Source organism: Castanea sativa, chromosome 5 (assembly GCF_040712315.1).
Source record: "Castanea sativa cultivar Marrone di Chiusa Pesio chromosome 5, ASM4071231v1".
Lineage (NCBI taxonomy): Eukaryota > Viridiplantae > Streptophyta > Magnoliopsida > Fagales > Fagaceae > Castanea > Castanea sativa.
The window spans coordinates 13,879,305-13,900,114 of record NC_134017.1 but is presented as its reverse complement, the minus strand read 5'-3'; the positions used below and the strand labels follow the sequence as shown (position 1 = coordinate 13,900,114).

The 20,810-nt window shown below is 32.3% G+C and overlaps 1 protein-coding gene across 1 annotated transcript; it reads left to right on the top strand.

The window, feature by feature from the left end:
* The first annotated feature begins 2,450 nt into the window (after positions 1-2,450).
* LOC142637352 (LRR receptor-like serine/threonine-protein kinase IOS1) lies at positions 2,451-8,950 on the top strand. The gene is made up of 13 exons (XM_075811628.1): positions 2,451-2,544; positions 2,638-3,178; positions 3,758-4,230; positions 4,329-4,467; positions 4,564-4,635; positions 4,721-4,792; positions 5,920-6,000; positions 6,164-6,336; positions 6,435-6,661; positions 6,788-6,914; positions 7,217-7,279; positions 7,367-7,556; positions 8,539-8,950. The coding sequence occupies exons 1-13, from the start codon at positions 2,451-2,453 to the stop codon at positions 8,948-8,950; spliced, it is 2,664 nt and encodes an 887-aa protein (XP_075667743.1).
* The last annotated feature ends 11,860 nt before the right edge of the window (positions 8,951-20,810 follow it).

Below are 20,810 nucleotides of genomic sequence, written 5' to 3'. Positions count from 1 at the left end.
ATTTACTTTTTTGTTGAGAAATTAACCTTATGTGCTACTAATGGAGAAGAAGATAGATACAGGGACATAAGGTTTAAGGAAAGTAAAAAAATATAATAATGGTCATTTTTTAGAAGAATGTTTTCAGCAGTTAATGGTATATGCTAGAGGGAGAACAACATGTCAATTAAGGTACAAGGATTTATAATGTTTTGGCTATCATTGAAATCTTTGTTACAGTTTTATCTTTTGTCTTATCAAGTGAAATTTTTTAAAACCACAATCAATTCTATATTTATTTCAAAACTATATAAAGTGGTTGATTCGAAATTATGAATATATTTAAAAATAGCACGCAATCAATCACAAATACCGCTATAATAATATTTTTTTTTGAAAGGTACCGCTATAATAATAAATGTGCAAATGGTCGTCATCTTAAATCTTATGACCACTTACGTGCCAACTTTTTCTCTAGCAATAAAAAACGTGTCAATTTTTTCGAAGCACTACTTTCTAGGACCTTGTGATTGATAGGATGTATCCACTTTACTGCTGTTGCTTTGAAAATTTGATTGAATGAAATTTTAGTGTTTATTCTACGGCATTTGAAAAAGTCAGGCGACTCAGGTCTACCATTTCTATATTGAAGCGTTGATAGAAAAAAAATAGTCATCCAAAATAACATAACCATAAAAAATTAGAAATCCAGATTAGAAAAAAAATTTCCAATATTTGCCTATATTTTTCTACCTTTATAGGATGGTTAAAAAGAGGTTGAGAGACAATGTAAATCTGAGACATATAAAGAGTTGAGACTTAATTTGCATGTTTTGTTGAGGGAGGTGAATGATTGTAGAAGAGTAGACATCTTTTACGTTTTCATAATGGTCATATCAACGTATGAAAGGTTGGAGAGAAAAAATAATATATTGTTCACTCATACCATATGCTAGTTAAAAATGAGAGAGAGATGGAAAGGAAAAACGTGTAAATGGTTTTTTTTGTTGTTGAGAAATTAATGTTATATGCTACTAATCTAGAAGAAGAGAAAGAGATATATAAAGACAAAAAGGTTTAAGGAAAGTAAAAAAAAAAAAAAATGTTGTGTTCAGGAAAGGGAATGAGTAGATTATTGTCTTTTACGTTTTTGTTGCGTTCATAAATCATTATAAACATAGAAGAAAAATTTGAGTGAAAAAACAATCGTCAACTCATATGCTAATTAAAAAGGAGAGAGAGAGATTTTGGAAAGGAAAAAAAATTGTCTTTTTATTTTTAGTGAAAAAATTCGATACCTATTTCAAAACCTTATAATGTGGTTGATTCAAAATTATGAATCTATTTAAAAATAACACGCAGTCAATTAAATGTGCTCATGGTGGTCATCTTAAATCTTATGAACACTTACGTGCAAATTTTTTCTTTAGCAATAAAAAACGTGTCAACTTTTTCAAATCACTACTTTCTAGGACCTTGTGATTGATAGGATGTATCCACTTTACTGCTGTTGCTTTGAAAATTTGATTGAATGAAATTTTACTGTTTATGCTACGGCATTTGAAAAAGTCAGGTGACTCAGGTCTACCATTTCATTCCAACCCTCCGTGCATGCTAGGAGAAAGCATAAAGTCCAGTAAGCGACGAAAATAAGCAACACGTTTTTACACACCAATTGGTACGTAAGGATTTCTATTTTTAAGGATCATGGACAAAGTAGCAGATTATTACGGACGCTAACCCACACATGACGTTTGTCCGATGCATTCACTTGGATTTTAAAATTAATTTACTCGTTGTTGGATTATCTGAGATTTGCTTATTTTGTTGTAATTAAAATTATTTTGTTGAAAATATTATAAAGGTCCGTTTGGATACAGTTGAAAATTGAAAATTGAAAATTGAAAATTGAAAGTTAAAAACATTGTAAAAAATAATTTTTAAATATATAAATAGTACCGTGAGACCCACTTTTAATTAAAAAATTACTGAAAAGTACGTGAACAGTGCGCGCACTGTGCACACACAATTGCTTGTCCCCTAAAAGTAGAAAAGGCAACAGGGAAAAAAAAAAAAGAAAAAAAGGGGAAAACGCTGAACGCTGGACGCGTTCAACGCTACCCAAACTAGCCTTAAATAAAGTTAAAAGTTAACTGAATAGTATAGTATGATCAATAAATAATATAAAAAAGTGTAGTAAAATATAAAAAAAAAAAAAAATAAGTTGAATAATAAAATAAATTGACAAAAATAATTTTTGCCAGCCGGAGTAAGCATAACACAATTTTTATCATAAATTTTAACAAGGAAGCTGTTATGATTGGTAATTATAACAAAAGTGATAGAAATATAGATTTCTTTCTAGTAGAGAGGTCAGTTGACTACGACAATGTTGACAATTCCTATACTAAGCTGTATAAATATTAGATTGCAGAAAGCACGTTTAATTTAATAAACAAGAAGAAATTTAGATGATGATGATCATGGGGAGGTACAAACATTTCATCTCTGCATTGCTCGTTTGTTTGGCTCTTACTCTTCTGGTTCATGCGCAGGATCAATCAGGTAGGACAATCTAAATCTTGGAATATTAGTGCTGGTTTTGGTTAGTTAATTACCATATATATATATAGTTAACTATTGTGCTATCTGTCTCAGGCTTCATAAGCATAGATTGTGGGACACCAGCAAATTTAAGCTATACGGAGCCCTTTATAGGCATAAATTACATTTCTGACGCAACATTCATAGACACTGGTATAAGCAAGAGCATATCATATGAGCTTAAAGCTAGTTATCAACAACAAAAATGGACTCTACGAAGCTTTCCTGACGGAATCCGAAACTGTTACAGAATAAATATTACGCAAGGGGTTAGATATTTAATCCGAGCAACCTTCTTGCATGGGAATTATGATGGACAAGATAATTACTTACCAGAATTCGATCTGCATCTGGGACCAAATATGTGGGATACGGTCAAAATAAAGAATGCGTCATATACTGTCAACAAGGAGCTCATACATGTCCCAACTCTAAATTATATACATGTTTGTCTTGTAAACACAAACCTCGGCACACCGTTTATATCAGCAATAGAGTTACGGCCATTGAACAATAAGACGTATGTGACACAATCTGGATCATTGGCACTCTTGTTTCGCACAGATCAAGGTTCAATAACTGATAGAGCATACAGGTTAGTCCTTTTACTGGTTATATATATATAGAGTCGGAATTTAATAAAGATGTATACTTTATCTTGGATAGGGTAATGCATGGTTAAATTAATTTGAAATTTAATTTCCGATTTTGATTTTGATGGAGAGAGAGAGAGATTAGGTGGCAAATATTAACAATTTACCATGTAAGACATTAGTTTACAAATATTAAAGGCTTGAGTTGTTAGGAAAAAGTAATTGTCAATGATGATTCAACATATATATTTGCAACATTTTTTTTTAGTGAAACAATTTTGGTTGAGTTGAGTTTCTATTGGTCAATATTTTGGTGTTTTCCTGAAGATGGGATAACAGGAAAAAGAATGCGCAATATACTTGGGATTTTTTAATATATAAAAACAATTAATATCATAAAATTTTAACGGGGGGGCCTTACAAGTGAGTCAGCTTAACCTTTTGGGCCATAAACTCAACTCATATAGATAACAGCCATTGTTTCTTCTGTATATATATCTCATCCTACTCACATAATTTATCTAACAGAACATAGATTTATTTTGCTTCTGACTTATATGGAATTATCCATGTTTCCATAGGTATGGAAACGATGTTTATGATCGCATTTGGCAGCCCAATAACTTCTATGAGGGAATAGATACCCCGCTTCCTATTGACTCCCAAAGTCACAATGATTACCAACTTCTGTCTGTTGTCATGAGTACTGCCGCCATACCAAAAACTAATAGCTCTCCCTTGGCCTTCAACTGGGACTCAGAAACTGCAACTTCCGAATATTATATCTACATGCATTTTGCTGAAGTTGTAAAGCTCAAAGCTAACCAGTACAGATCATTCAACATTACTTTAAACGGGCAGTACTGGTATGGACCTGTTGTTCCAGAGAACTTGTCCACAACCACGGTGTTTAGCACTGCGGCCATGAGGATTGCCAAACAATATGAAGTTTCAATGATCAAAACAGAAAATTCAACTCTTCCACCCATCATCAATGCACTTGAGATATATTCCATAAAAAATCTCTTGCAATCAGAAACGGACCAACAAGATGGTATGTTCCTCCACACGTATTCTTTGAACTTGTGCTATGTTGGCTTATCGTAGTTTGCTCATATTTTTGACTTACTTGGATGCATCTGTAAATATTAGTTGATGCCATCACAAAGATCAAATCAACATACGGAGTAAAGAGAAATTGGCAAGGAGATCCGTGCGTCCCTCAAGCATACTTGTGGGAAGGTCTAAATTGTAGCTATGATGGTTATAATTCCCCAAGAATTATTTCCTTGTAAGTTTAAGCCTTAGCACATGACTTTCCAACTTATTTAGACGCATCTCTTAATTATATTTTAGCTTAATTAATTGAAAATGTAAATGGAATCAGGGATTTGTCATCAAGTGGATTGATTGGAGAGATATCAGCAGACATATCAAATCTCGTAATGTTACAATATTTGTAAGTGTATATATATCAAAAACAAAATCAAGCCACAGTGTTTTTTGATAATTAATATTATGTGTAACTAATTGTCCTATCTCAGGTATCTATCAGACAACAGCTTAACTGGATCAATACCACATTCTTTGTCTCAATTGAAATATTTGAGAGTCTTGTAAGTTACTTAACTAATAGCATAAGCGGCAAAACTAGGAATTATCTTAAATGGGTTCAAACTCTTAAAATAAATAAATAGATATATAGATTTTATTTTATTTTGTTATTTGTTATACTATACTACAACCAATTTCATACTTATCAAACTAAGCACTATTTAATTAACTTGAAAAAAAAATCATCAAATTTTAAATTTTTTGGAAAAACAGTGGTTATGAGGTTGACTAGTACCCTTTTGTAGATATGCTCTTCTAAATTATATTGATCATTTGGATGGTAATATAAAATTTTATTGGGAAAATTGTATTAGCTAGCCTCCCTTGAGGATTTCGGTTATAGCTGACCTCCCATCTAAATTGCATTTTAGAGAGGTGATTATTTCATTTCAAACTAGAAAGGATGTGAGTGTAATAATAGAAAATCTCAATAGAGGTCAATGTAATTTTCCCAAATTTTATTCTATAGTTTAGGATTTTTTATAAGGATTACAAAGTTAACTTTAACTTATTTTTGTTTGGAATAATTTTATCATATCCTATAAGGATTCAATTTTGACTAAAATACTTCTAAAATATCTCCAAAATAAGGGAATAAATTCATATTCTAGAAAATTACGATATAAAAAAGTGTAAAATATTTAATAACTAATAAAACAATAAATCTTTACATATATAAAAAAGTGTAAATATAAAGCTTTTCATTCTAAGTATAAAGCTTTACATATATTTAATATTTAATTAAAAAATAAAGCTTTAAATAAAATTAAAGCTTTATATGTTTCAAAGGTTTTATCTTTTGAAATAATATTTGGTTTAGGAATTAGGATAACATCTAGAAAGGTATATTTTTCATTCTTTTTATATTTCTGTTCACCATATATAAGTTTGAAAGAGTGCTATAGTGTCTAATTTTTCAAAATGGTTCTTATAAATTATAATTGATCACATAACATTTTTTTTTTCAATGGGTGTAATTATGAACATGCACCGTAGCTCTTACTTTTTTTCCAAATTCCATGATTGGTGTAATTGCACCCACTACAGTATATGTAGCTCTGCCTAGCTCTTGATACTAGGTTTTGTGTTTAAAAAAAAAAAAATTTTATTCACTTTATTACCCTTGTAGAAACTTAAACCGAAACCAGCTCAATGGTTCTGTTCCAGCTGAACTCATAAAAAGATCAGAGAGTGGTTCACTCTTTTTAAGGTATGGTTTTTGCCTGAAATGATGAACTCTTTAATATCATAATTTTCGTCACTTCGATTTTCCTAAAATAATAAACTGTATATCTAGTATCTCTACAAAAAGCTAAAGCATGAGTTAGGGTCCCCTTACTTAAAATTGTTGCTAATAATCGTGTTGTTGGTAGTGTGGGAGAAAATTCGAATCTTTGTGGTTCGGATTCATGCGAAAAGAAGAAGAAGAAGAACAATATTGTCGTTCCAATACTAGCATCAGTTGGTGGTTTGTTCATCATCTTATTGACTATAGGGGCTATCTTTTGGGGGCTTACAAGGAGGAAACAACAAGAAAATTCCAAAGGTTAAAACATTAATTAACTGTAAGATACAATTTTGCGTAAACAAAGAAAAGATTTATTATTTTTAGATATATGCTTAATACGCACTTGATGCTCTTAGAAATTGCGCTGGTAAATATTGAACCAAATGTCCAGAATCGGCCATTGGAGTCAGTACAACGACAGTTGACATATTCCGAACTTCTAAAAATCACCAACAACTTTGAGAAGACTCTTGGTAAGGGTGGATTTGGAACAGTTTACTATGGCTGCTTAGATAGAATTCATGTAGCAGTGAAGGTGTTTTCTCCATCATCAGTTCAAGGGTATCAACAATTTCAAGCAGAGGCAAGTCACTCTCATTGATTGTTGTATTATAGTATATCTGGCATGTGTATGCCTTTAATTCTTACAACATTTCCATACATCCATTGTTATACTAAAGCAATTAGGATTATACATTTTGAGTTGCAGGTAAAACTTCTTATGAGAGTTCATCATAGAAACTTGACCACCCTTGTCGGGTATTGCTACGAAGGAACCAGCATGGGGCTCATTTATGAGTACATGGCCAACAGAGACTTAGAAGCACATTTGTCAGGTTTGGTCATAATTAAAACTATACTATATAATGATATCATGGAGAGGAAACCCGGTAAAATTGATTTGTTTTTGAAAACTATGAGGCTAAATGACTCAACTAACAGTCGAAGGAACAAATTGAATTTGACGAATAATGGAAGGGTCACACTAATAATTTAAGCCAAATTTTATTTTGTGGCAATAGAAAAATAATTTCCCCTCAAAATATTTTCTTAAAACAACATGATCAAGGTTAATTTATTTGAATTATACAACTGAAAAAGTTAAGGCGTTGTAAATAAGTATTATCTACGGATGCAGGCCAAAATATAAATATCTTGAGTTGGCAAGCAAGACTTCAAATAGCAATTGACGCAGCTCAAGGTTAGTGATGAGTTTATTTTGTCTAAATATTTTTAAAAAATGCTTAATCTTTTATATATATAGATGATAATGGATTGTGAAATACAGGATTGGAGTATTTGCATCATGGTTGTAAGCCACCCATAATCCATAGAGATGTGAAGACTACAAACATCTTGTTGAATGAAAATTTCAATGCCAAACTAGGTGATTTTGGTCTATCAAAGATTTTCCAAACTAATGGCGGCACACATGTGTCAACAAACCTCGTTGGCACCCCTGGATACTTGGACCCTGAGTAAGTATTTCTATTATTTAGTTTACTTGTGAGCTTTAGTTAGCTCAATTGGTAAAAAAAAATTCCAATAAAAAGAAATCATACATTATTTCAAAAAAAAAAAAAAAATCATACAAGGTGAAGTTTAAAAAAAATATGATTTTTATCCTCTCTTTTTATGTTTAATATGAAATTTGATAATTATGTTAATTATTAATAGGTATTTATGATGATTGAATTTATATACTAACCTATATATTCTACCATTTAAAGAAAATATGATATGAAAAAATTGTGAAAGACGGTTGAAATACAAAATAGAATTTGAAATCAATTAAAAATATAAATTTAAATAATGACGTGTAAAATTATGAGTTTTCTAAAGCTTATAAGACACAATATGAAATAATTAATCAAAAGTCAACCATCATCAATTTATTTTTACTATTATTATTATTATTATTATAAAGTTTGGCCATTCAATCATTTCAGTTGGTCCGTTCAAAAATTTAAGGTCATAAAATCATCAAAATTTATATATATATATATATATATATATATATATATATATATATATATATATTTCAACAAATGATCTGGCCTTTTTCTTTAACCATTCCTTTTGTCAAGTACTATTAAATTTATGTGTACAAGGAGCATATATTTTATTTTGATTTATTGAACATGAGAATCATTATTTTTTTTTTCTTTTATATAACTTTTATACATGTTGATAGCGACCTATACAATTTTATATTCTCAGTAGAGTTTAAGAAGATCATATTCATTTATAATTTTTTATAAAAAAACAGAGACTATGGAATATAATTACTTTTAATCTTATACATCAAGTTAATAATTTTATGTTGTAAATATACGTATGAGTTATGATTAGTTAGTTTGATATTTATTCAATGAATATCAGGACATTACGCCACAAACAATATTAACAGTGTTAAGAAGTTGCAGGAAACGTGGAAATATAACTTGCTTTGACTTTCAGGTACTACAAGTCAAATTGGTTAAATGAAAAAAGTGATGTATACAGTTTTGGAGTTGTTCTATTGAAGATTATTACAAATCGACCTGTGAGCGAAAGATCTTACGGAAGGACTCACATATGCCAATGGGTGAGTTTCATGCTTGCTAAAGGGAATATTCAAAATATTGTTGATCCAAGGTTGCGTGGAGATTTCAATGTTAACTCGGTTTGGAAAGCTGTTGAAATAGCAGTGGTTTGTGTATCTCCAACTTCCAGTAGAAGGCCAACTATGAGTCAGGTAGTCGTAGAACTAAAGGAAAGTTTGAAAACTGAATTATCTCAAAGGATGGAGGGCTATGGGGTTGAATTGAAAGATTCATTAGAAATGATCAATATGGATCTCAGTACCGAACTCAATCCTTTAGCAAGGTAAAACGTTTCTAAAAATTAGGCACATTGTATTTTCAATTTGGCACTTTACTGCCATTTGACGTCTTGATCCGGCTATTTTGTTTTTGTTTTTGTTTTTGTTTTTGTTTTTTTGGTTTTTGGGTAATTATAGAAGCGGCCATTTATTTTTAGTGTTTTTTTTAAGAGAGAAATAAAATAGAAATAGCCCTCCCCTTTTTTTCAATCAAATCTAAATGGAAGGTGTGAGACATATACATATACTCGGATATTTATCTATCTCTAATAAGGGAGATTTTAATGTTTAATGGATTATTTAATGGACATGCTGTCATTACACAAATTTACTACAACAATGAACAATTGAAACAAGTAGAAGAATTTTTTTTTTTCCTGAGGGGAAAGTAGAAGAGTTAATTTTGAGACATGATTGTCTAAAAACAAAATCTTGTAACAAAACAAATTATATGAGAAATGAATTTTTTTTTTAATGAACAATATGAGAAATGATATGGTAACAATAATGGTAACAAAATCTTGATAAGATGCATTAATTGCTCCCCTTTTTAAGAGAATATGGCTTGTTATGTCCACTTTTTTTTTTTTGGATATATTGATAGTTGGAAGTGAGGAGATTTGAACCATATATATCTCATTTAGAAATATTAGAAGATTCTAACCAATTTAGCTACCATGCTTTTTTTATGGTTTTTATTTATAAAAAAAAATGAAAAATTTATTTATCAAGAGATTACATCAACTGCCAAAGCAGTGTCAAAAGTTAAAAGGATGGTCCTCCAACCAAACCGAGCCCTAAGATCTCAGCAGAGAAGAGAGGCTATACTATGAGCCACACAATTAGAACTTGTACAAATATATTAAAAATTACAAGACAAAAATTTAGAACACAATAACTTAATGTCCTCCGGTATGGCCAGAAGTTGTTGCTGAGTTTCGTCATTTTTGCACTTTTTAAGTCAAGCAATATATCAAACACACTAAGCTCCAGACGAATTTGCAACGCTTCTATGACTGCATACACATATGCATCCATCCGATAACTAAAAACCTGCAAATGGGAAAGTTATGTACAATCACTAAACCATGCTCATCTTTAGCTACAAGGCTCTTGACCTCATGTTTAACTTTGATTATTTGCAAAATTATCGTTATTGATCAGTTCAAATTGACATTTAAAAAAAGAATTATGGACAAAAGTATTTACCAAATGCATAAACGATAAACTGGGATAAAACAAAATCTCCCTTTTGAATTCAAATGATTTTTTTCTAGATTTAAATTCAAATGTCTCTTATCTACGTACATATATAATTCTAGGTTCCATCGACAGGCCAAACATGAGTCAAGTAGTGAGTGCTTAGCAACAGAATTAGCTCAATAAAAGAAAAACAGCATGACTGAATCAAGTCAAATTTTCACTGTCCAATGTGACCACTGTAACCAATCCATTTGCAAGATAGTTCTGAAGTTGTTCCAACGATGATTAAACGTGAAGAATTGCTACATCTACAAGATTTTCACAATAAATCATTTTTTTAGAAGATTTTCACTACATATCTTAGTTGGTAGGTTATTATAGGTTTTTAATTTGAATTTACCATTTAAATTATTTTCTTACCCACTAGTAACAAGTAATAACCTAACATAGGATTTGTAGTGAAAGTATAATAAAAATGTTGTGAACATAGCATTTTTCTTAAAATTGTCATTACATGCTGAATCTTGAAGCTTTCCTGCTTTGCCTACTTTTCTGTAAACATTTTCATTGCGGATTGTGTGTAACCACATTATTGTGTTATAACCTGTAGCTATGATGGTGTTGATGAACAATTTGTTTGTGATGTACATTGTGGCTTTGACTGTCAAACTCGGGATTATAATAAATTACAAAATTCAGCATATATTTTTCATGTTCTAACTTTTTGGCATATTGAAAATTTTGGAATTCAATTTGAGTACGAGTATAGTGAAAGGAAAGCAATTGTCAACGTCTGGTAACCCATTTCTTCAATTTCAGAATTGGCAAAAAAGTAACCACAGGAAGTATTGATTGTTGAGGGCTATTTTTTTAATATTCGATCAATCACAAACTTTCTAGTGGGCTAGAAAAATTAAAAATACACACATTATTGGGCATAGCCGAAACAAGCATTTACTCTCCTTTTTATTTTTTTTTTGGTTTTTTATTTTTTTTGTTTTGTTTTGTTTTGGTCTTACAAGTTATTGCGCTCTTGGCCCACCATTACTATACTACAATTATAGGGTCTTCGGCCCATATTGTCTTTACTACATGGGTTGGACTTTAAGGGCTACAAATACAAGTGAGCCTACTACAGTGGAAGTACCTTGGAAGCACACAGTCAATCCTAGCTCATAAAGTTCTTGACAAGCATTTTCCAGCACTACTGTTGAAGCTTAAGCACTTTCTAGCGGAAGGAAAGAACAAATCCCAAGTCAGTAGTTTCTTCTTCACTAGAGCTATTTGACAATAAAACAAAACCCATGTACGTACCATCTTCTTCTTCGTTAAAAATGCTAGTAACAAAACGACTGACAACACAATTAAGCTCCATCTTCTTCTTCCAGCCCACTTGCTTGTTGCATTTGACTAAGCTCATTTAGTGAAATAGTTTAAATAAAGAAATGCTAGTAACAATATTATTATTATTATTATTAATTATTATATATATATATATATAAATTTAATAAGACAGTAAAACACAAAGCTATTCAAGACTTGACAAATGGGAGCTTAAAGAATACTCCATAATTTTCTTTAAAAACAAATTCTAAAATATAGAAGTGTAACTATTCTTTCCCCTAATAAAAAAAAAATTAATAAATAAAAAATCATTCGGTACGAAGTTGCAAGTAACCAACCACTACGGCGCTACAATAGGGTCCATCCACGACACAAGTAGCATTAAAGAGTCTAAGACTAGTTTCCAACAAACCTAAGCTAATAAGCACTACAAAAAAATCGTTCTGTCCCAGCGTTTTTTTCCCAGCGCTTTTAAAAAACGCCGTAATAGATAAGTCTGTACCAGCGCTTTTTAAAAGTGCTGGTATAGGAAACCCTATTACAAAGAAATTAAAACCGGCGCTTTATAAATCGCTGCAATAGGAGACCTATAGCGGCGGTTTTTAAAAACGCTGGTATAGGATGCCCTATTGCAGCGTTTCATAACCGCCGCTATAGGTTAGGGTAATCTTTTTTTTTTAATTAATTTAATATTTGAAATTATCCTATCCCGTTGAAAGCGCTGAATAGGTAACCCTATTCCAAATAAGCCTTCAAAAAGCGCCGGGATAGGGTCACCCCATAAGGAAATGGAAAAAGGTCTACAGTTGAAGCGCCGGAATAGGGTCACCCTATTCCAGCGCTTCAAAAGCTCCTATCCCAGCCGCTTTTGAAGCGCCGGAATAGGGTCATCCTAGGCGCTTCAAAAGCGCCGGGATAGGGTCCCTCCACAATGGAATGGAGAGAGAGCCTATCCCTGCCGCTTTGAAGCGCTCGGATAAGGTCACTCCATAAGGGAATGGAGATAGGTTCATCCCAGCCGCTTGAAGCGTCGGAATAGGGTCACCCTATTCCAGCGCTTCAAAAAGCGCTGGGATAGGGTCACCCCATAAGGAAATGGAAAAAGGTCTATCCTAGCGCTTTTTGAAGCGCTGGGATAGGATAAAAAAACGCTGCAATAGGTCCTTCGTACCACTGAAAAAATTTCAGACTTCCCTCTTATATTTTTTAGCTTGGCACCACTTTGGCCTCTCATTTTTGGTCTCCCACTTCTTTCCTTCAGACCTTTCCCTCTAACCCACCCTTTTCTTCCTCATTTTCATGTTGGTCTCTCTCTTTCTCTCTCTCTCTCTCTCTCTTGTTTTTCTTGTGCTGCAGCCTCTCCCTTCCTCTCACCCAAATCTTACTCCCTCTTCATCTCTCATGAACAGCCACCGTTAGATCATCCCTCTAGCCTCCATATACTCCTTCATTTGTGGCTTTTCCCAACAAGATTTTAAGGTAAAAATCTAAGCTTTTTGCTCAATTTCTTTTATGAAATCCTTTGGGTTTTGCTATTCAATGATTATTATAGTAAATACTTGATGGGTTTTGGTGAATAATGTTAGATTAGAGGGTTAAGATGATTTGGGTACCAATGGCTTTGTTAAAATCCGAAAATTTCATATCATTTGAAGAGTTTTTGCTTTGATAAAAAGTTTTGGTTGATTAGTTTGCTAATGGGTATTTGAAGGTTGGTTTGCTAGATCAACTATATGGGTCTTGTTGTTGCATATGTTGATATGAGTTGATTTTTGGAATTTATTCTTTGCATTTTAAATGACTTTGGCAAATATGGGTGTGAGTGAAGTGATAATTTTTTATGGGGTTTCCATCTTTGTCGATGGTTTCACGGTTCCTTCCAGTTAGGTTCAATCGCTTTTTATAATAATTTTCTCGTTGAACCGTGCTTGGTTGCTGAGAAATTAAACAAGAATAGTAAAAAAGAGATATGAAAGTTGGACACTTAGACCTTATACTAAATTTTTCTAGTTCTTGGTCTGAACTCTGAACCTTTTGAATTATTTAAAAAACAGGACAATGACTTTAAAAATTCTTCTTGGGTTAGATTGGGGATTAGTTTGTCTATATTTTTTTGGGATTGGATAAGACTTTTATATGGTTGAATCAAGAGACATGGATTTGAATGTGGGATAAGAATGTGTATGTTCATGCTCAAACTATATACCTTTTTATCTTGTTTAAGTCTAAGCTTTCATAAAATTTATAGCTATATTACACCTCCAACTAAAATGGAGGCCTTCCTTAAAGTATTATATGAGAATTCAAAGCCATAGTGGTTCTATTTTTATTTTTATTTTCCTACCAGGAGGGTTTCTGAGAATTATGTGATTATGTGTAGTTGTAAGTTGTAATTGATTAGATGTGCTCAGTTGTGAATATTGTAAAGTGGGTATGCCATCATTCTGCTTTGTCCTGATTTAATCTAGTAGCGGTTTTCTTTAATAAATTACGCGACCTTAAGATTATCCTAGTTAGACATTTCACATTAAAATATAGATATAATGCTAGTCTAGTTGTAAACTTAGCCCCCAAACAAAAAGGCCTCCATATTTCTTACTGTCTTTGCCTAATCAACTTAATCCCTTCTACTCTCTTTCAATGGGAAAATTAACTTTTAACACATAGTTTTTAAGTACTTTATTTCCTAATTGCACATGCAAATGGCAGTCACAAGTAGGCTTAAAATAAATAGAAGAGGGGAAAATTTGCAAACCAAATCTTGGAAGAGACTGTCAAATGATTTTAATGTCATTATTTTATTAAGACATGTTTACTATTTGCAAGTGATTATAAAATGGGATACGTATGAATCTCCTATAGTTGATGGTTGATAGTTGATAGTTCCAATATTCTCAAATGTACTTAGAGAAAGGCATCAACAACTTACCTAACTCCGAGTTGTTCACATATTTCTTTCCATTTTCTTATTTGTCATTTGATTTTCTTGTTATTTTCTCTTTAGAATTTAGAATCGATTGACAGTGGGATTTTTTTTGCATGAAGATCCCTATAGATTCTCTTGGTAAGATTTATAAGGGAAGTCAAGAAAAAGGAAAAAAAGGATCTTATTCACTGCCCTTTCCTTCTTTCGAAAAGTTAGGCTTACCAGGGGACCATAATAAGTAAAATACTTATACATGAAGGCCCATCAACTTGGGAGATCTCTAAAAGACAAAAAGTCAGTCTGTCTTATTCTCTCGCCTCTTAAGGCTTTGTATACTACTTGTGTGTTCCTGTGGGTATTCTAGTTCTCCATAAAATCTAATATTATTGAGACCATTTCAAACATATTGAGGTAAGTCACTAAGAATTTGCATATAGAATAAACAACCAAGAAAAAGAAAAATAGAGAGAACTAGGAATAATAAATACACCCACTTAAAACTATTGTCCTTGAACTTACTTTCCTTTCCCATGTTGCAAGTATCCTTGCAGAATCTACGCTACTATCAAAAGATTGATGACATATTTTTGATCCTCCTCACTGTGCCACTGTCGATGAAGCCTAGGCCTCCTAACAGTAAGTTTTTAAAATTTTTTGTTTTGATTTTTGGTTTAGGGTTTCGATTTTGGGTTCAATTGGATTTTGTTTTTAGGGTTTTGCTTCATGGGGTTTTTATATTTTGTTGTTTTCTTTCAGGAACAAAAGGGTCTCTCTCTCAATCTCACGCAGACCTCTCTTCATTACCATTTGATTTTGTTTCAGGTATTGATTCTTGACTTTTTGTTGCTTTTAGCTCAAGTTGTAGCTTTTAGTTGCTTTTACCCTTGTTTTAAGGGTGATGTGTAATGGCAGTTAGAGGATTGAACCACATGTATCCAAGGCACTAGTTTTCATACCATAGATAAGTAATGTGTAATTGTCTCACATTACAAGTGGACAAAGTATAATTATCTCTAAAATGTTTATTAGTTTTGATCATCCCCAAGTATGATTCATCACTTTTGAACCTTTGATATATAATAAACTACACCTACCATTGTTGATGTTTAATCACCAAAGATTTCATTTTTATGTAATGGTCACCTATCATAGTAGTGAGTAATGGTCAGTTCACTTTTGCAGGAGTGGTAGCTTATTTGAAGTTTACCTTATTCTTTCCGTGGTCAAACACTAGGATTGCTAAAGGGTGAGTAAGATCTGCTTCTTAATTCCCTTAAATTGTAAAATAATGTGTCTCAGACATTACGTCGTGGTGGGTTGTTGTTTTGGAGCAAGTGGGTGGCTTGCATGGAGAGAAAAGGTGGAGTATTTTCTATTAGGAGTGTTGTTTGTTTTGTGACTTACATTTTTGAAACTCAATGTGCAATGGTGAAATCGTAGTGTAGGTGCGCCTCATAACATTCTAGACATTTGGGATGTATTATTTTATGTATAATATTCTAGACATTTGGGATGTAATTATTGATATGGTGTAATTAAATATATTTAGTTTCTTGGTTTAATGTGGTATGGTATTTTCTATTGAAAAATATGAATTGTGGCTCATTACAATGCTTGCTATAAAATAGGTATTGGAAAATATGTATTTTAAGTACACTACAAAGTGCTAAATTTTTTTTTTTATTTTAAAAATTACCTATTCCAGCGGTTTTTAAAGCACTTGCATATGTGCTTTTTAATTTTGGTCATTCAAGTCCTGTACCAACGCTTTTGGGAACGCCGGAATAGGCATGCCTATCCCTTCAAAAGCGTCGGTATAGGTCTTTTAAATTATATTCATCCATGACCTATACCAGCGCTTTTGAAAGCGCTGGCATAGGTAGTACCTATTCCAACGCTCCCAAAAGCGCTGGTATAGGTCTTGAATGCATATAATTTGAAAGGCCTATACCAGCGTTTTCAAAAGCGCTGGGATAGGGCGTATGCCTTTCCTGGCGCTTTTGAAAAACGCTGGTATAGGTCTAGTGGCCCTATACCGACTATCACTGCGCGGCGGTTTGACGCGCTGGAAAAAAAAACGCCGGGATAGGAATTTTGACCCTATCCCAGCGCTTTTTGGGGCTATCCCAGCGGTTTTGAAAACGCTGGGATAGCCCCATTTTTTTGTAGTGAAGTAACGACTATCTTAGATTACCAAAATAAGTGAAATTTGAATTTGAATTGCCTAAACTTTAAATATATAATTCTCAATTAATGATTTGTCTAAGTTTTTATGATCGATGGATTTGAACCTAGAGTTAGAATTTGTTACAGAATTGTGTTTTTTCCTTCCCAATTATGGTAGTTAGAAGCTTGGACTTGTACTTTTTTGGGGAATTATCTCTCGCATAACTGACCAAGGGTCAAGTATGTGGTCTCTTTTTTAATCATGTGAAAACTTTCAAGCTACCCAACCTTACTTGTAATAATTTGATTGACCCCACCTGCTTTTGACTCAAATAAGAATGACACATTCTTGACCCAAACCTGTTTTTGATCCCAAACCAATTAACCCAACCCAAACTCTATCCAATTAACTTGCTTGCTAGGTTTACCATTTATTAAATTTATGGTGAAACTTACAATTAATGTAAAAGAAAAAAGTATGTATCTAGACTATAAGTATTCTATAATTTTTCTCAAATAGGATGTAGAGTTATATTTGTGATATGATGATCTAAAAACCATGTGACAAAACAAAAAAATATGAAAAATGACTTGCACAATAATGAAAATTAACAGTAAGTGTAGGTAATTAAACAATATCATCTTTGCTGTTGAGAGAGAGAGAGAGAGAAAGAAATTAAGATTATCTCTTCTTTATATACTAAGAGAATAGGAATCCGGATATCCACTTTTGATTAATTCCAAAAATTATCGCTAGCTATTGTTTAGTCCAAATTAACTATTAGCAAGTCCACTCCCTAATCCCAACCTTCCAATCATATTTGATTTGAGTGCTGTAATTACCCCAAATTTTCATATGGTATTAACTGACGTATACTAATAGTGAAAACCAAAATTAGGAGTGGCAAATGGGTGGATTTGGATTGGAAAAGAAATAGGTCAAGTTCATGTGGATGGTCAAGGGAGATAGGAAGTAATTAGGAACAACACTTGTTGTGATTCAAGTCACAAATGATGAAATTATTTATAATACCTAGCACTATAATTTGTTAAAATAATTAGCTATGGACAAGTTTCCTTCCTTTAAGTGGCAAGCTAATAGTAAATCTGCATTGTTCAAGTTCTAGATTTGAGATGTGAGCAAGCATACTAAAGCTCGTCAAATGTCTCGAGACTCGAGAGGTTACACATTACATGCAAAAAAGTTTTCTAAAATAGATGAAATATGCACCAAGGATGATTTGATCTTGTAGTGGATTGGGGATACCATTGGTTGAGTGCTGATAACGAATAGTGGATGTTAGGTTCTAAGACCTTAGGGACTAATGTATTAGAACTTCAAAATGTATTGTGTTAGCAAACCATGATCAAAACATAGTCTAGGTTTAGGCTTGCTCAAAGTATGTTTCATTGTAAAGTTGGAATCAAGTAACTGCAGAATTTATTGGACTAAATCTGTAAGGCTCGATCGATCGAAAATTAAACTCGATCGATTGAATCACGTGCAGATTATTTTTTCTGTAGAATTTTCAACTCAGCCTAAGCTCGTTTGACATGTAGGGTTTTATGTTTTACTTCACATATAAAAAGAAAAATTCTAGCTACGTTTTAGAAGTCTTTAATATGCTATTTGTTGAATCTCTTGTAAAATCTAGAGTTGTTTACTTTCATACACACTTAGGATTATTAAGACCTGAATTCATGTCAAGAACTTGGTGATCGTTTCAGTTGCTGCATAAAGAACATTCAAGAAAATCAAGATTCATAAGTAGGACAACTTGTGGTTGCTGTGGATCAAAGAAAAGAAGTAGTCCGTGGACTCAGAGCTGTCACATGGTCGTGGTAGTAAGTTTTCTACTCGAGGTAGCAATATGATATTAGTAGTCTAAGCCTTATTGTACAGATTTCAATTCCTTCATAATGAAGCTGTTTTACCTTGAGGATAGTTAGGTTAAGTCCCCCCCCAAGTTTTTTATCAGTTTTGTTTTTCTAGGTCATCAGATCTTTGTGTTCTTCATATTTCCGCATTATATTTGTTTTACACATATTGGTTTAACCTAGTTTTAATTAACAAACTTGTTAATCAACTTGGCTTAATATTAGGTCAAACATATTATGTCAAGAGGTCTAAAACTTTACAAGTAGTAGCAGAGCAGGTTAGCTCTTGATTTAGGCTATTATACCTAGAGTTGATCCTTGATCCCTATTATCATGGATAATTTTAAGTGTCTTACTATTTTTTATTGTGATGTTTTGAATAAAAATGACACTATTGTTTCAATTGATCTTTTTGAGGCTTTTGAAAGCAATTTGCAGGATTTCAGTATTTTTCAAAAGATTAGTGTAATCCCTCAAATACACTCTACTTCTCATGGATTTTCACCTACAAAGCCGAAAATTTGTGCTATATGGGTGAGAAAAGACTGTCTAAGGTCAGTGTTGTTTACTTGTCCCTAATTTAATTCTTTCAATTATTTGTAGACATGTTTACTTTTAGTTTTTGGTTGTTTTATTTTCTTAGGTTGTTTTGATTGTTCAAAAATAAAAATAAAACATTGAAAATTTTCAAAAAGACAAAAATATTTTATTTTGTGTCTAGCTTTATTTTTCTTGAGGATTATATGAATTATGATATTTCTTTCTTGATTTAGAACATGCTTGACATTGTGTACCTTGTTTAGCTTGGATGAGCTTATTTTTTATTTTTTTGCACTTTGCTAGTTTTAGCTATGTAGTGCATATTGTATGGGAGTTGTTTATAGTTTTTGATCACATGATCTTGATTTTGAAGTGACATGTTTTTTATTGTTAGGACTAGAACTTAATGAGAAAAGCATAAATAACCATTTTACCATTGTTTACTAGCCAATCATGAACACTTTAGTGCATATTGTAAGATTTTGTGCTCGAGAGAGTGTAGCACATGCACAAAAAGAATATAAGGTGTAGCCTCGAATTAATAATAAATTGGTGTGTACATTATTGGGCTATAATAAAGATGATACAAATAAATAAAATTGGTGTGTACATTATCTGGCTTAAATTTCAATTTAACAATAAATAAAATTGGTACGTACATTATGAGGCAAAAAAAAAAAAAAATTACATGATTGCAAGCTTGTTTTTTAGAAGATGTGAGAGTTATATAATGTAACTCTTTAGGTGATAGTCACTTTCAAATTTATGTGATGTATAATGTAGAAATTGTGATTGATTACTATCTACATATTACCTCACATGTATCTCATGCTATTACTAGTTGCACACTACACAAGTTATTCTTTGCTAAACTTAGGACATGAAATTGTGTATGAATTTGGTTTGGCTATCCAAGATTATATATCCTATGATTTTGATACAAAATATGTTCATTTGTTGAAAATTTGGGCGTAAAATGTGTGAAAATCTTGTTTTTGAAGATCTAGATTAAATTCAAGTGATTTTGAAAAACTTTTAATCTTATACTCATGCATTTCATTCATAAAATATTGTGCTTTGAGAAGTTTCTGCATAAAATTGCTCTGTTTTCAAAAATTTGTTTTTTCTAGATTTTTGATCGATCAAACTTGTTTTTCAACTGATTGAAATTGCAACAAAATTTTTTGGTTTGAATCTGTTTGGCTTGATTGATGCTCGATTGATCGAATTTAATATTCGATCAATCGAAGCTAATTTTCGACTGATAGAAATTCATTAGTGAGCTCAATTATCTGTTTTTTTGTATATCCTGTTATTACATTTGGCCTATCTCTCATTTACACACTATTCCTCTTGAGAGATGTGTGTTTTTGTATGCTCTTGTCACCGATGCTCATATGAGTTTTCCTACTCTTTTCATTCATTCTTTGGTTAAGGTTCATAGGAGTAGTGCAAAATCTGATGGTCTTTTCTATCCTGTTTTCCTTCATAGGATTTTGTTAGACTTATGTTTAGAGGATTTTCCTGCATTCAAGCCTGTCCATATTATTGCTCCCATAGGTGCCACCTTCCGTAGGCAAAGCAGCTCAGATGAAAGCTAGCTCTTAACGCCCTAGAGTAGAGTCTTCCACAGGTGATGCATCTAGGCCTCCTTTTTAATAAGATCATTCTGTTGAGGAGTATGTCGATCCTACCACTTGTTGATCCTCCACCTTCTTCTTCAAGTGTCCTCTCTTTGGAGTATGTTGGATGCTATCATGACCATTCAGGCGACGCATGGATAGATTTTGTTGGATGTGCTCACGGAGCTTC

Coding starts and splice junctions, on each gene's coding strand:
- LOC142637352 (XM_075811628.1), top strand. CDS start 2,451: ATGATGATGATCATGGGGAGGTACAAACATTTCATCTCTGCATTGCTC. Junction 4,468..4,563: donor TCCCCAAGAATTATTTCCTT/GTAAGTTTAAGC, acceptor AAATGGAATCAG/GGATTTGTCATCAAGTGGAT. Junction 6,001..6,163: donor AGTGGTTCACTCTTTTTAAG/GTATGGTTTTTG, acceptor TGTTGTTGGTAG/TGTGGGAGAAAATTCGAATC.